The sequence below is a fragment of the Eptesicus fuscus genome, chromosome 1, assembly GCF_027574615.1.
Source record: "Eptesicus fuscus isolate TK198812 chromosome 1, DD_ASM_mEF_20220401, whole genome shotgun sequence".
In the NCBI taxonomy this organism is placed as follows: domain Eukaryota; kingdom Metazoa; phylum Chordata; class Mammalia; order Chiroptera; family Vespertilionidae; genus Eptesicus; species Eptesicus fuscus.
The window spans coordinates 31113357-31127321 of NC_072473.1; the positions used below are offsets into that span (position 1 = coordinate 31113357).

General features: G+C 33.0%; 1 protein-coding gene across 1 annotated transcript in view; it reads left to right on the plus strand.

Moving 5' to 3' along the window:
* POF1B (POF1B actin binding protein) overlaps positions 1–13965 on the plus strand; it is a 74850-nt gene that overhangs the window by 37245 nt on the left and 23640 nt on the right. The window contains exons 7-9 of the mRNA XM_028133611.2: positions 8556–8686; positions 12271–12298; positions 13891–13965. Of these exons, the coding sequence (XP_027989412.2) occupies positions 8556–8686; positions 12271–12298; positions 13891–13965 (234 nt within the window). The remainder of the gene's footprint in view (positions 1–8555; positions 8687–12270; positions 12299–13890) is intronic.

Genomic DNA, 13965 nt, shown 5'->3' on the forward strand with positions numbered 1-13965 from the left:
GGTGTTTGATTTAACTGGACTGAAGTAACTGACTTAACTAAACTGAACCTCAGTTTCCCCATCTATACAAGAGGGAGAATCATACTTAATGTGTAGTATATCTACAATACAGTTCAATGAGATAAAATATCTAAAGTACCTGGCTTAGTGTCAAGCACAAAGTGTACTCAAATGAATGTCCAATTTTCTATCTTCTCCCTCCCCAAACCCTATGCCACAAATCTTTCCAAGCATAAATATAAGAAATTATATTGATATTTTCTCATTTTAATGATATTTTAAAATAAAACTAAAGTGCTTTCCACAAAGCAAAATATATTAAAATATTTTTGACAATAAGATGCGCAAAAACCTGGTTTCAAAATATTTTTTAGAAAACTAATCTATGTATGTTTTCCCTAGAAGCATCATCATTTTGGTTTCAAATTCAAAACATTACTGATCACATTTCTTTCCTGAGGACATTAAGAATAACACACTGTGATAATTTCCCTGCCATTTGCAAGAAATAGATAATTTCACACATGTTAGTGACAGGGGAAAACTCAGCTGAACTCATTTTACAAGTTGTCATACAGGTGGTGGTTATTAGGAAGACTCAAATAATTATGTATATCATATGTGCAACTCTTTTCCACTTGGCTCAAGGCTTCCAAGAAACCTTTAAGAGTCATGGGAGGATACACAAAGAACAGTCCTGATTACTTGGATAGTGTTATTGCCAAAGGAAAATACTCCAACTTGGATGCTTTTCATCTGAAAATTCAGTTTTTATCAATATCAAGACAGCATAGATCTTAGTGTCAGGTGTGTTTTGTTTTGTTTTCTGGAAAGTGTCCAAGCAGCTTTCCACAGTGCTTATTTAACATAAGTCCTTCACTAATGATGGAATCTCTGGGCTGTTTAGCTCTATAAACTCAGCAGCTCCCTTACTTATTAACATGTGACTCATATTCCTCTCCATATTAATTGCCTTCTTCACCCCTATTATTGAAAATAAATGTCTTTTGTCCAGACCTCTGTCCCCTCCTATTGTTTCCAAAAATTTAATTCCTATCTATGTTGAGCCCATCTTTTCCAAACACCACCCTTATCTGTCTCCTCCTACTTCCTGCTCTGGTGCTCCTTTGAACTCTTGTTTTATGGCAAACAAGAATTGTTATTTAATAGCTCTTTAAAATAGCTTTTATTTTTTTTTAATTAGAGTAATCCCTATAATGCTTAAAAGGTCAAATAGTAAAAGATATATAAGAAACAGCAATTTCCTGTTCCAACCTTCTTCATGCACACCTGATTCCCCCAGAGGCAATCATTTTCAACTCTTAGCTTTTTCTTCTGGTATTTAACTCCATACACCTAAATAGTATGCATATACTTATGCTGCTATTTCTTGATTTTTTGATGTTGTATGTTATCTCTTAATAACTCTGATACATAGAATTTAGTTCTATAAATCCCAATTTTTATCTAAATCAATATTCTGTGTTTGTTATTATTGACATGAAAGTATTGTTTGTTGCTGAACAATTTTGTGGTTCTTTTATTATTATAACTATTTTTTGCTGGTATTAATATTTTCCTATTTTTTATTTGTTTGGTTTTCTATGTAGCTTCTGCTAATTCTTTTCTCAATGCAATTTTATACTTGTTCTGGTTTTTGTTGATCAATTATCTCCTCTGTTTAAAACCCTGCAATCCATATACATGAGCCCTCTTGACTTGTATTACCACTATCTACTGACCTTCTAGCCACTCTCCCTATCTTTTCATAGTTTCATTGGCAAGCTTGCAATTTTCTCCATTTCCCAGTGACCCCTGACCTGGAATTATCTATGAGAACGTCACCACTCATATCAGTGGTATTTCCCATACTCTGTCCTCATGGTTCTTCATTACCTTCATTTTTTTTATTTCTACTACATCTTCAGCCCTCATAGACTGATACCAATCTTTTAAATATTTTTCTATCATTATTCCAATAACAAATTGTCCATATGCCTTAAGTTAAATAAGACCATTGCTTATATGATGGTTTAACATTTTACCTAAAGAAAAAAATAGTAGGTATTAAGTTACCTACATTTTCTAGTTGAGAAAACTGAAGTTCAGAAAGTTTAAGCAATATACTTAATATAAAACTAGGAAGTGGGAACTCCACTTTCGGCTCCAATTTCCATTCTTTTTTCACTTAAGCGCCTTGCTGCCTAGGTTTATTCATATAGAAAATTAAATTAGGGTTTTATTTCAAGTACAGAGCTGTTGTTAGGAGTAAAATCTTCATTTTAGAATTGTGATTGTTATACAGTACATTCAATTCAGTGACAACATTTGTTGAAAATCTGTGTACCATGTACCGTATAATGCAACATAGTTTTACTAAAATGTCTATAGCAGTGAAAATTTTCAGAACCTAAAATTCTGACATTTTCTCTAGCCACGATTTCTTCTTGTGGTACAAAATAGGACACTATTTTTTTTTACCCTATTAGCCAAATGACATTGTACCTAAAATGTATTTAATTTCACAGGGATTAATGTCTACTCGATTAACCATGATCTCAGTCAGTCTAACAGTTATTAACTGTCCCAAATCTAAGCAAAATAAATGAAGCAGTAACCTTATTTATCTAAAATGTTATCATATCATAGTGTGGTGAAAGCCTGGGAGGGGCGGGTGCAGGGTGGAGAGGTTCAGTGGGGGAAAAGGGGGACATCTATAATACTTTCAACAATAAAGATAAATTTTAAAATAAATAAATAAAATAAAATGTTACCATATCATTATGAGCTTTGGGGGGGATAATAAATCTATACATTGTAAATCTTTTATTAATACTGATGTTTTTTGTTTTTATGTAACAAAAAGTTACTACCCACTAAGGTCTAAGCAGAACAAACTTTGTTACTTAACATGTCCATGACCTTTAAGAGGAGTAGGCATTTATGTATGATACCTTTTCTATAACATGGCATTTTAAGCACTTTATAATCTGCTGAGCAACCCTTCTAAATAGGTGAAAAATGCACACACTTAAGCCAGTTACCTAGTGGTAATAAATTTAATTAAGCCAACACCCTATACTACTGGGTTGTGACTGTATCTTGCTTACAAACTATCCCTAGTGCTGAGCAACATTTCTCACAAATGTGTGCCATTAAGTTTGAGAGGAAGGAGCAGGCAAGAATATTTAGATAGCTCAGCCAAAACCTGTAACTATTCTGTACCTACTATCTGCAGGCCTCAATTATCACTACCATTAAACTTTGTAAATATGGTTGGTCAAAAGTATCATCTTTAAATATCAAAGTTAATATAAAGTAAATGGTAGCAAGAAATTCCACTCCTGGAATATCATAGACCACAAATAAGAAATAAAACCCCAAACTGGAACCAGGACAAGAACTTCCAAGGCAATAGTGAGGTGAGGCCCAAGTTTTCTCTTTACAAAGTACTTCCTTTCTACAAATTATCTGAGAAATGATCACTAATTTATGTCTGCTTTCATACCTAAATATTGTTGCCTTGCCTTAGGTTTGTGGCAGCAATTCTAATCAAAATTTTTTGAGGGTTGTTTTTTTTTTTTTTTTACCTACAATCAGAGACAAGATGTTGGATTGCTTGGCCATTATTATAGTCAAATAATTATCTAATTAAATAATCTTTAGTTTGTTGTAATGTTTTGAGAAATATCACATTTTGCATATTTGGAAACAACTGTTCTTCAATACAGTTTGTACCTCTTTCCTGTTTATATATAAAAAGTTAAATCTATTATCCAAAATTGACATTCAAAATAGCTCTCATTCCTTAGGCAGAAGAGTAGATATGTGGTATGCACATATCTCAAATACCTTATCAACTCACTATTATCACAGAAAGAAAACCTCTACCCATTTTTCTACCATTATTCTGACCCCAAACTCAAGTTGGCTTGGGAGGCTCCCTATATTGGCTTTTTAAAGGTAACCAGAGGATGGCTCTTATTACTCTCAGTTTGTAGATTACATTTTCATGGTGTCATGTTATTTTATTATAAATTTTTCATTATTCCTCTTTGAGAATTAAAAAATGTGTTAATATATATATGAGCATGACTTTGAGCAAATTCTAAAAGACATCTCAAAACATACCTACAAACAGTTAAAATAAAACTAAGAAGCTCTAAAGACCTGTGATTTAGTAAATGGAAAATATTGTGAACTGGCACATCACAGTTCATGGTTAGAAAATGTCATCTTATTGTTGAGCATAGTCCAGTCAAAGATTTAACAGTAGATTAGAAGCTGACTTCTGCCTGTCCTCTCTCCTCCAAACTTTTGAACTCAGCTGTTTTTTGGATTTTACTGAGTGTTATTCAAATGTTATTGTAAAGTGTAAGTTGTACAAAACTGAGAATGAATATATACACAAAGGAGTGAAATTGTGTTCTCTTCTTTTCCACCTTGACATGTCTTTTGCCAAAAGAACTAATTATTTAATTCTAATGCTCTTACCTTTTCTCTAGCTGATTAAAATTTATTATTTGAATTTCAGGCATACTTAGCATAGTTTCAAACTAATAAAATCAAACAACTAACCTCCAAAATAACGCAGTTAGGAAGATTGGAATTGCAATGAAAATAAACAGAAGAGGTCATCTGGGGAGGCAATATTGTTTAGTGGTTACAAGACAGCATTACTTCGTTTAATATTTACACAAAGTTTACAGCACAATGCCTGGCACATGGTAAGAGATTAATAAACAGTAGTTATTAATATAATTTCTCAAAATAAAATCACTTACCTTTAGTAACTTTTAACACTGCTTTCTAAATATGAAACAAACACAATGTTAATGTAAATCATTCCTTGTCCTGAGCTCTGTGATTCTCTATTTAGGTACCTACATTTTCCACCACATCGAAGTCACATTGAGTAAAAGTTTTAGTAATGGCATTAAGATTCATGTGGGTGAAGACTTATGTACATAAAAGGTCTACTAGTATGAAGTGCAATGCTAGGAAAATATTTGTGCAAAAAGAAATAAATATTTCAAGACAATTTGAAATGATGGAAGTACTATGTCAAATGAATCAAACTTGAAGGAAAAAAGGAAGAATTTTCACATTATGATGAAGGGATTATAATCCCCTATTAGAAAAAAATGTGCAAAACACTAAACATATCAAATTAGTTGTTTGGAGATTCTAACAGGGGAGCTCAGTACTTCAATATCCTTGGCTAAATAAAATCCTTCTACTTGGAAAACTTAGTTTTAGAAGGGGTAGGAAAATGGTATCTATTTGGCCAGCAACACCAAGGATCAATGGAATGACATTGACATGATAGCTAGATTTTCCTCTTATCCAGCTAAGCTTGATTTTTTTTTCTTTTAAAAAATGCTTTTTCATTGATTTCAGAGAGAGGGAGGGAGAGGGCAAGATAGAAAAATCAATGATGAGAATCACTGATCGGCTGCCCCCTGCAGGCCCTCAACTGGGGATGAAGCCTTCGACCTGGGCTTGTGCCCTGACTAGGATTTGAACCTCGACTTCCTGGTTCATGGGTCCATGCTCAACCACTGAATCACAGCGGCCGGACTTGACTTTTTTTTTTTCAATTACAGTTTACTTTCAATATTATTTTGTATTGGTTTCCTGTGTATAGCATACTGGTTGGTTAGACAATCATATACTTTACAAAATGTTTCTCCTGATATTTCAAGTACCCATCTGGCCCCATACATAGTTATCACAATATTATTGACTATTCCCTATGCTGTACTTTACATCTTGTGACTATTTTTATAACTACCAATTAGTACTCCTTTATCTCTTCATTTTTTTCACCCAGTTCCCCAAGCCCCTTTGGCAACCACCAAACAAAATTGCAACAGAAACATAGAGAGCAGACTCAGTTTGGTGACTATATAGATGGTCCATAAGGGAGAAATGTATGAATGAAATATAAAATCAGAAGTATTCATGATTACTCTGAATACAGATTTGCTTAATTAGACCTTTGTTTCCCGTGGGGGCCTGTTGTTAAGAATCTGTCTCCCAAGATCTAGAAACCTAGGTAGAACTCAAATATCAGTTTCCAACTCTACAAGGAGTTCAGGTTAGTTGCTATAATTACTGAACTTAGGGAAATGGGTAAAAGGGATTACTATGATATTGTTGAGGAAATGTTGCCTATGCTCTTTTATGCCTTTTTTCTTTATCTTTTCTTTTATTCTTAATCATTCTTAGTTAGCTGCTTTAAGAGAGAAACCTGCAAAAAAAAAAAAAAAAGAACTTTTTCCAGAATCAGCTAGTATCTGGGGTCACTTCTAACCAGGTAGATGACTTTCAATTTAATAAGTACTTAATGAGCAACTATAGAGTGTTCAATAAGTATTGTGCTAGATACTATGGGATATACCAAAAATATGATTCATTCTTTTACTCTTAAGTTTGCTTATTTCTTTTAGGTAGGGAGAGGGTGCTGGGAGAATAAGATTTACATGTGTAAAATAATATGAAAAAATTCATAACAAAAACAGATCCAGAGACAGAGAAACATTGATCAGACAGTCAAACCTCAGAGGGAAGGTAGGGGAGGGTGGGGGGTAACGGGGAGAGATCAACCAAAGGACTTGTATGCATGCATATAAGCCCAACCAATGGACACAGACAATGGGGGGGGGTGAGGGCATAAGTGGGGGGGATGGGGAGGCTAATGGAGGGATGAGGACACATATGTAATAACTTAATCAATAAAGAAATTTAAAAAAAAATTCAAGATATTTGAGTACAAAGAGCTAAATTGAATTATCTTGTTGGCTAGAATAGTTTCAGTTTTCATGGTGGCAGTGGATCTTGAGATGCATTTCAAAGGATGGGTAAGATTTGGATACACAGCAATTGTTGAAGAGTATTCAAAGTAGCAAAAATGTAAGTCTAGAAGCCACAATAATGTGATGTATGCCCTGGAAAGTGTAATCTACTATTGCTGGAACAGAGAACATGTTGGGAAATAGAATATATTATTATGGTCATGTAAACTTTTAAAGGTTTTATATTGAATACATATAACTTATTAATTCTATGACATTTTAATATACTGTGTAATGAAGACTACTCTGTTTAGGAAATAATCATTACTTCTCTAAGAAAGTAACTTGAAAGGGTACATGGACAAGATAACATTGTAATGTATTCATTCAGACCTTTAAAAATGTGAAAAATGTATATCTTAATACAAACATGATCATACTATACTGTGTATTGAGTATGGCTTTTTCCCATTTATCTTTATTTTATAAATGGATTATAATATCACAGACATAATTATGAATGCTCATCTTTGTTTATTTTGCAATCTTTCCAATTGCCTCAGCATGCATGATTTTTTAGGGTCTGCATCCAGAGGATGGGTTGAAAAGAAAATATCATTGGTCAAACCTGAAGTATATTTATCATACATATACTTAGGAATATGTGTGTTTATAGGGCACCTTTGGTCCCACATGCAATATCAAAGATAGTCTGAAATGCAGCCTAAGTTATTAACATCCAAGTAGTGTTGTTTTAGAGGTCAGAGGCAAGGTGGATAAAAATGTAGAAAAGATTGGGACCAAACAACATAAAGTTATTAAAATAGATCTTATTTAGGATATTACTCAGAGTATTTTGTGTTTAGGATTTCAAAAGTGTCCTGGGTCCAAGAATTCTCTACATTTGGCCCTATGTTACTCTTTCCAACGTCAAATTGATTGGCTTTTCAATCCAAATAATAAATGGAGGGACTCCAATAAGAAATACATAAAAACACATTACATTGAGCCGAAACCGGTTTGGCTCAGTGGATAGAGCGTCGGTCTGCAGACTGAAAGGTCCCAGGTTCGATTCCGGTCAAGGGCATGTACCTTGGTTGCGAGCACATCCCCAGTAGGAGGTGTGCAGGAGGCAGCTGGTCGATGTTTCTCTCTCATCGATGTTTCTGGCTCTCTATCCCTCTCCCTTCCTCTCTGTAAAAAATCAATAAAATATATTTAAAAAAAAAAAAAAAAAAAAACACATTACATTGAAAAGGCTTATTTAATCTAACTTTAAGATATACTAACAAATCAAACTTTCACTGAGAAGATGCAATTCCAAATGAAATTAATTCTTCCATAGTCAGTATAATTCAAATAGTTCACATTTTCTTTTCCAAAATGGGACAGATAGGTAAGCCATGTGGTGATAATGTGCAATTCAGAGATTTTTATTTACTTGTTTTACTGCTTTACTTAAGCATCTATGTTCCAGAATTTTTATATAAATTATCCAAGTTTTGCATTTATTAGGTCACTTAGACTTGTATGAAATGAAATTTAAAATGTTATCACAATGTTGCTTTACTTTAAATTCATCCTATATTTAAAAATGTATACCCCAGTGCAAAAAAAATTGTGGCTTGATTCATGAGATGACTTTGTAATTAGTTACTTGTATTAATAGTTATTTCATGTTTTTCATTTCATATCAAAACATCTGTGAATTTAGAAATACTTAATATTGTTTATAATTGAGGTTGATGTTTTCTTCAGGTGATAATTCAGGACGATGGCCCTGAAAAATTGGATCCCAAATATTTTGGAGAGTTACTTGCTGATCTAAACCGCAAAAATGCAGATCTATATCACTGCCTGTTAGAACATTTGCAGAGAATTGGAGGAAGGTATGGTTAATATATTATTTGCCTTGATAATGTACCTAATCAAACATTTATAATACTCTAGTATTTTTAACAGACTATTTTTAGAGCATTTTTAGGTCCACAGCAAAACTCTAGTACTTTTAATGGAGAAACAGCACAATTATATATGCAGATATAGCAAATGTTTCATTTTAAGAGTTAATTTACTTTATGAAAATCATCAAAGAGATCACATAAGCCCTTCTAGGATCAGTAAAAAATTCTATATATGTTCTTTTGTAATGTATTTTGATGGCAAATGCAGCCTCTTGGGCAAGCAGCTCAAAAAATTCATGATAAACTATAACTTATTTTAAGATATTACATTGATGGTACAAGATCCAATCCTACTGCTAGCACATGATTCCCATCTTCAAAGCTATGTGTTCATTACTGTTTATACTAATCAGCACATTCTCTGATTACCCAAACTACTGTTTCACAGATTCATCCATTTTTATAAGTCACATACCTTAAAACCTTCCCCTTCACTCTGAGTAGTTAATTATTTATTGTCTACTATGTACTACACTCTGTGCTTTTTAAATATTATCTAATTGACACAATTACCCTAGAAAGTTTCAAATGAAGACTCAAAGAGAGAAAGTTATTGACTTAAGGTCACATACCTTCTAAGTGCTTGAGATGAATTAAAACATTTTGAGTACTCTTTAGCTATAAATTATGACTTAGCTTTTCTACAAAGTCTTCCTTAGATATTCATTTTGGTTTTGGTGCTCCCCTTCTGTACATTAATAATGTCCTGTGAATGTTTGTATCAAAGCATCACATTATCAAATCAAGAGCATATAGAGACATAATCTTAAGTACCCTGATTCTAGATCCAGAGTTCATAGGTTGAGCTCACATCCCAGCTTTTGTTACATATTAAATGTGTAATAACAGGTAATATGTTTAACCTCTGTTTCTTGGTTTCTTCATTGGTAAAATGGGAGTTATAATAAATAATTCTTATCGCATAGATTTCTTATAAGCAATAAATGATGCAAGACATATACTTACAAGCAGCATCTGCATCATGTGAGAGCTTGGAAACAGACCTACAGAATGAGAAACTCTGAGGGTAGTGCCCAGCAACAAGCACCCCAGAGGATTCTGATACATTCTCAAGTTTGAGAAGCATTTGACCTGGGGCAGCATTTTCAACCAGTATGCCGCAAGAATTTTCAAAACATGCAATACCTGACTGTTTAGTCAGGAGCACTGACCTCTTTCCCTTATATTGTCAAAGAAACACATATGTAATACCTTAATCAATAAAGAATAAAATAATTTAAAAAATGACAACAACCAACACAACAGTAGCCATCCAGTGTGAATGAATCAAAATTATACCTATATTTTTGTCGGAAAGGCAGAAAATAGAATATATATTTTTGGTGTGCCACAGAATTTTAGTAATTAGTTTATGTGTGCAATGAGATTAAAAAGATTGAAAATCGCTGACCTAGGGCTACAAAAGTGGCAAAATCTGGGACTAGTACCTATACTCTGAGAGCCTTTCTCTTTGGGCAAATCACTTAACTTTTCAATACTAGATATGTATTCCAAAATGTTTAAAATATTGCTGAGAATTTTAAGAAATTATAAAAAATTTGAATCATCAAATTTCAAATGTCACAGAATTTAGACCAATTTTATGTTGTGCAAATTTTGTCTTGAAACAATTATGTTTGTATAAACTACAAGATAATACTTGTGTTTTGTATTGCCCCAAAAGAGTTCAGAGCATGTGGCCTTGACAAAGTCTCTACTAAATAAAGATTTACAGAATTAGAGTTCAATATATTCTAAATTTATTAGTCTCATACTAAATATAAGTAGAAGAAGTAGCTAGACAAGGAAAGTTCAGTTATTTCATAATAATCATCCAGGTAAATTTTAATCTGAGGTCTTTAAAGAACTTTCATAAATATACGTGGATGACCTAAATGTGTAATTAAAGACTGCAAAACTTTTAATTTAATTCCTAGAGTAGCTAAAAATAACAAAAACAAAATTGAAAGCTAGCATCCACAACATTAATAAACTCTCCAAGATGGAGAGGTGTTTATATGTTTCTGTTTATCTTAAGGTTGTCAGTTTCTTTCTCTTCGTTCTTTCCCTCTTTTCTTCCTTCCTTTCTCTCTCTCTCTCTTTTTTTTGTTGTTGTTTATTTTTCCATGTTACATTTCTTTCTACTTAGGAGATGAGATGGTATAAAGTGAGTGCCATTCTATTCCCCCCACCCCCCGCCAGTGTAATTCTAGACACCAACTCCCAGTGCTGAATAGAGATGTAATCCACAGTGACCTTTCCACCTCCCTGCTCTGCTCTTTTTCCTTTCTCCCTCCCTCCCCTTTTGTCTCCACTTTTCTTTCCAAATTACAATTCAGCAAGGAGTGGGCTCCAGGGTCAAAATTAAGGAAAGCTGTCTCATGAAACCATTCTGGTTACTGTTTAATATTCCAGTGCTTCTTGCTTTATTTCTTTGTATTATTTTCTTATTTGTAGAAAAAAGTAAGGGACTAGAGACCTGTGTACTAGTTCGGCATTGGAATTGCAATTTTAATAAAGTGGTGATTCCAGTTATCAGTAGTGCAAGACTACTAAAACTGCATTGTGATTCATATTTTAACTTGTTTTACCTTCCAATATATGCATGTGATTATTTTAGCAAAACATTAAATAAGTAGAAGATACTTCATTTTGTTTGGCTATGGCCTCCCCACAATTTCTATTTTGGAGGGCAACAAAGGAAATACCACATGCATACATGTATACATACATGCATATGATTGCACATATGCAGTCATGTCTTGGGAAATGGAATCTTCAGTTCTTCTCCACATTAGCTTGCATATTTTTCTAAACGCATGTAAGAGGTTTTGCCCAATGAGTGACCCATTTATTTCAATTAGCAATATATTACTCATAAGCTAATGTGAGTAGTTGTAATATAAAATTTTAACTTTAATATATTAATTTTAATATATTAAAATATAATAATTTTAATTATAAAATTTTGGTCATGTTGCTTAAGGTCTGTCCCTATGAAAATATTCAAATACCCTTTAAACTTTGTCTCTGCCATTTATACTGTAATGTATATTGAATAAATTTCTCAATCTTGTTTTGCAAGTCTGGATTTTGATAAAACTTGAAATCACTGGAATCAGCATTGAAAAGGAGCAATACAAAGAGAAAGGGGAGGTTTAAATAGAGAACAATTATTATCATTATTTATTCATTCAGGCAGTATTTATTGCCATCCAAACTCAAACAGACTGGTGTTAATGATGGTAGTAACCAATTCTGCATATTCTATTGGTTTGTTATTTGGGTATTGTTTATTTTTAACAGATTAGCTAGTTACAAGAAAATTATCTTTACATTTGTGAAGTGACGTTTCAGTTATTTAAAAAAAATTTATTTGGACTATAAATTGAATTGGTACTATTATGATATATTGAAAAGTGAGATAAAGTAATTAAAATATTAGCATTTATGTATGATCAGTGTATATATTTCCCTAAGGTTGTCCATCATTTTTTTCATTCTTGCAGCAAACAAGACTTTGAGTCCACAGATGAGGTAAGTGTAAAAAGAGTTAAACATCAAATATGGAACAAGAAATAATGATAATTTTGCTTTTAACATGAAATAGTCATTTATATCTTTGTAATGGCTGTCAAAGCAATAATCTTAAATAATTCACACAAAAATGTTTTATCAGCTGTCACTTTATGATTTAATTTGTCTTTGCTTATCAGAATATTTAAAATTTAATTGACCACATATTCTCTGCTTTATAAAACTAAAATCTACATTAACTAAATAAATAGCAAATTCAGTTTTAATGTACTTTGAAACCTTGTATGTTATATGACAAATAGCAGCTAAAAGCATTTTTTCAAATATTACTTCTCTTATATATGCACATTTTGTTAATAATTACTTTTAATAGAATAAATCATAAAATAGAGAACGAATAGATTTCAATGTAACAAAGCACAATGGCCTCCTTTGTGCTAATTTTTATCTTTGTTTCCAATTTATTGATATACTGTATTTATTTCATTTTTTTTTTAGTTAGCTTTAAATTGCCTTTAAAAATACCTACTTTAATACAGCCTCTCACTTAAAATTAGTTGAAGATTCTCATTGTTGCTGTGGCAACGTCATCTTTCAAAAATCACCACAGCTCTGTGTAAATTTTCATCAACCCTTAATATTATTTTATTTCTCCAAATTTTCATTGTTTAAAATTACCCTCTAAAATGTCATATCTAACACACAACAAAACTTCCAGAAGGTTTTAGAGAGGTACTGAAGTAAAGTGTTTAATGGGATTTAAGAAGCCATCCTCTTATTCTGATTTTTTAAATTTTTTTATTTTTTAATCTCTCACCCTAAGATATGTTTCTACTGATTTGAGAGAGAGAGAGGAAGGGGGAGAGCGAGAGAGAGAGCGAGCGTGAGAGAGAGAGAGAGAGAGAGAGAGAGAGAGAGAGAGAGAGAGAGAGAGAGAGAGAGAGAGAGAGAGAATGAGAGATGAAAGAGAAAAATAGATTGGTTGCGTCCCATATGTGCCCCAACCAGGGATCGAACCCGCAAACTTTTGGTGTACAGGACAATGCTCCAACCAACTGAGACCAGGACCATCATCTTGTTTTTAAATTGCTCTTTTGAAAAAATAACAATGGACCATTTGGTTGCCCAAAGCTTTTCCCTAAAGTGCCTGAAATTGAGGATTCTTCCCATGGTGTGTGTAGTATAATCTATTTTTAAAAATATTTTTATTGATATCAAAGAGGGAAGGAGAGGGAGAGATAGATACATCAATGATGAGAGAGAATCATTGATTGGCTACCTCCTGCACCCTCCGCCCCCGCACTGGGGATGGAGCCCACAACCCGGGCATGTGCCTTTGACCAAAATTGAATCCGGGACCCTTCAGTCTGCAGGCCAATGCTCTATCCACTGAGCAAAACTGGCTAGGGCTATTTTTTAAAAGTAAGAACTGATAAGGCTAGAAATGAAATTTGTAGCAACTATTACATGAAAAGTGAAGTTTTTTGATGTCCCTAAAAATAAGCCCAATGCACAAGTCTGTGGACTGCTGACCCTAAGATTAAAATAATAATGTGTAACTGTTCAATGGATAAGATTCTCTTTTCTTACAGTCAGAAGACATTGAATCCTTGATTCCTAAAGGATTGTCAGAGTTTACAAAACAGCAAATTCGCTATATTTTGCAG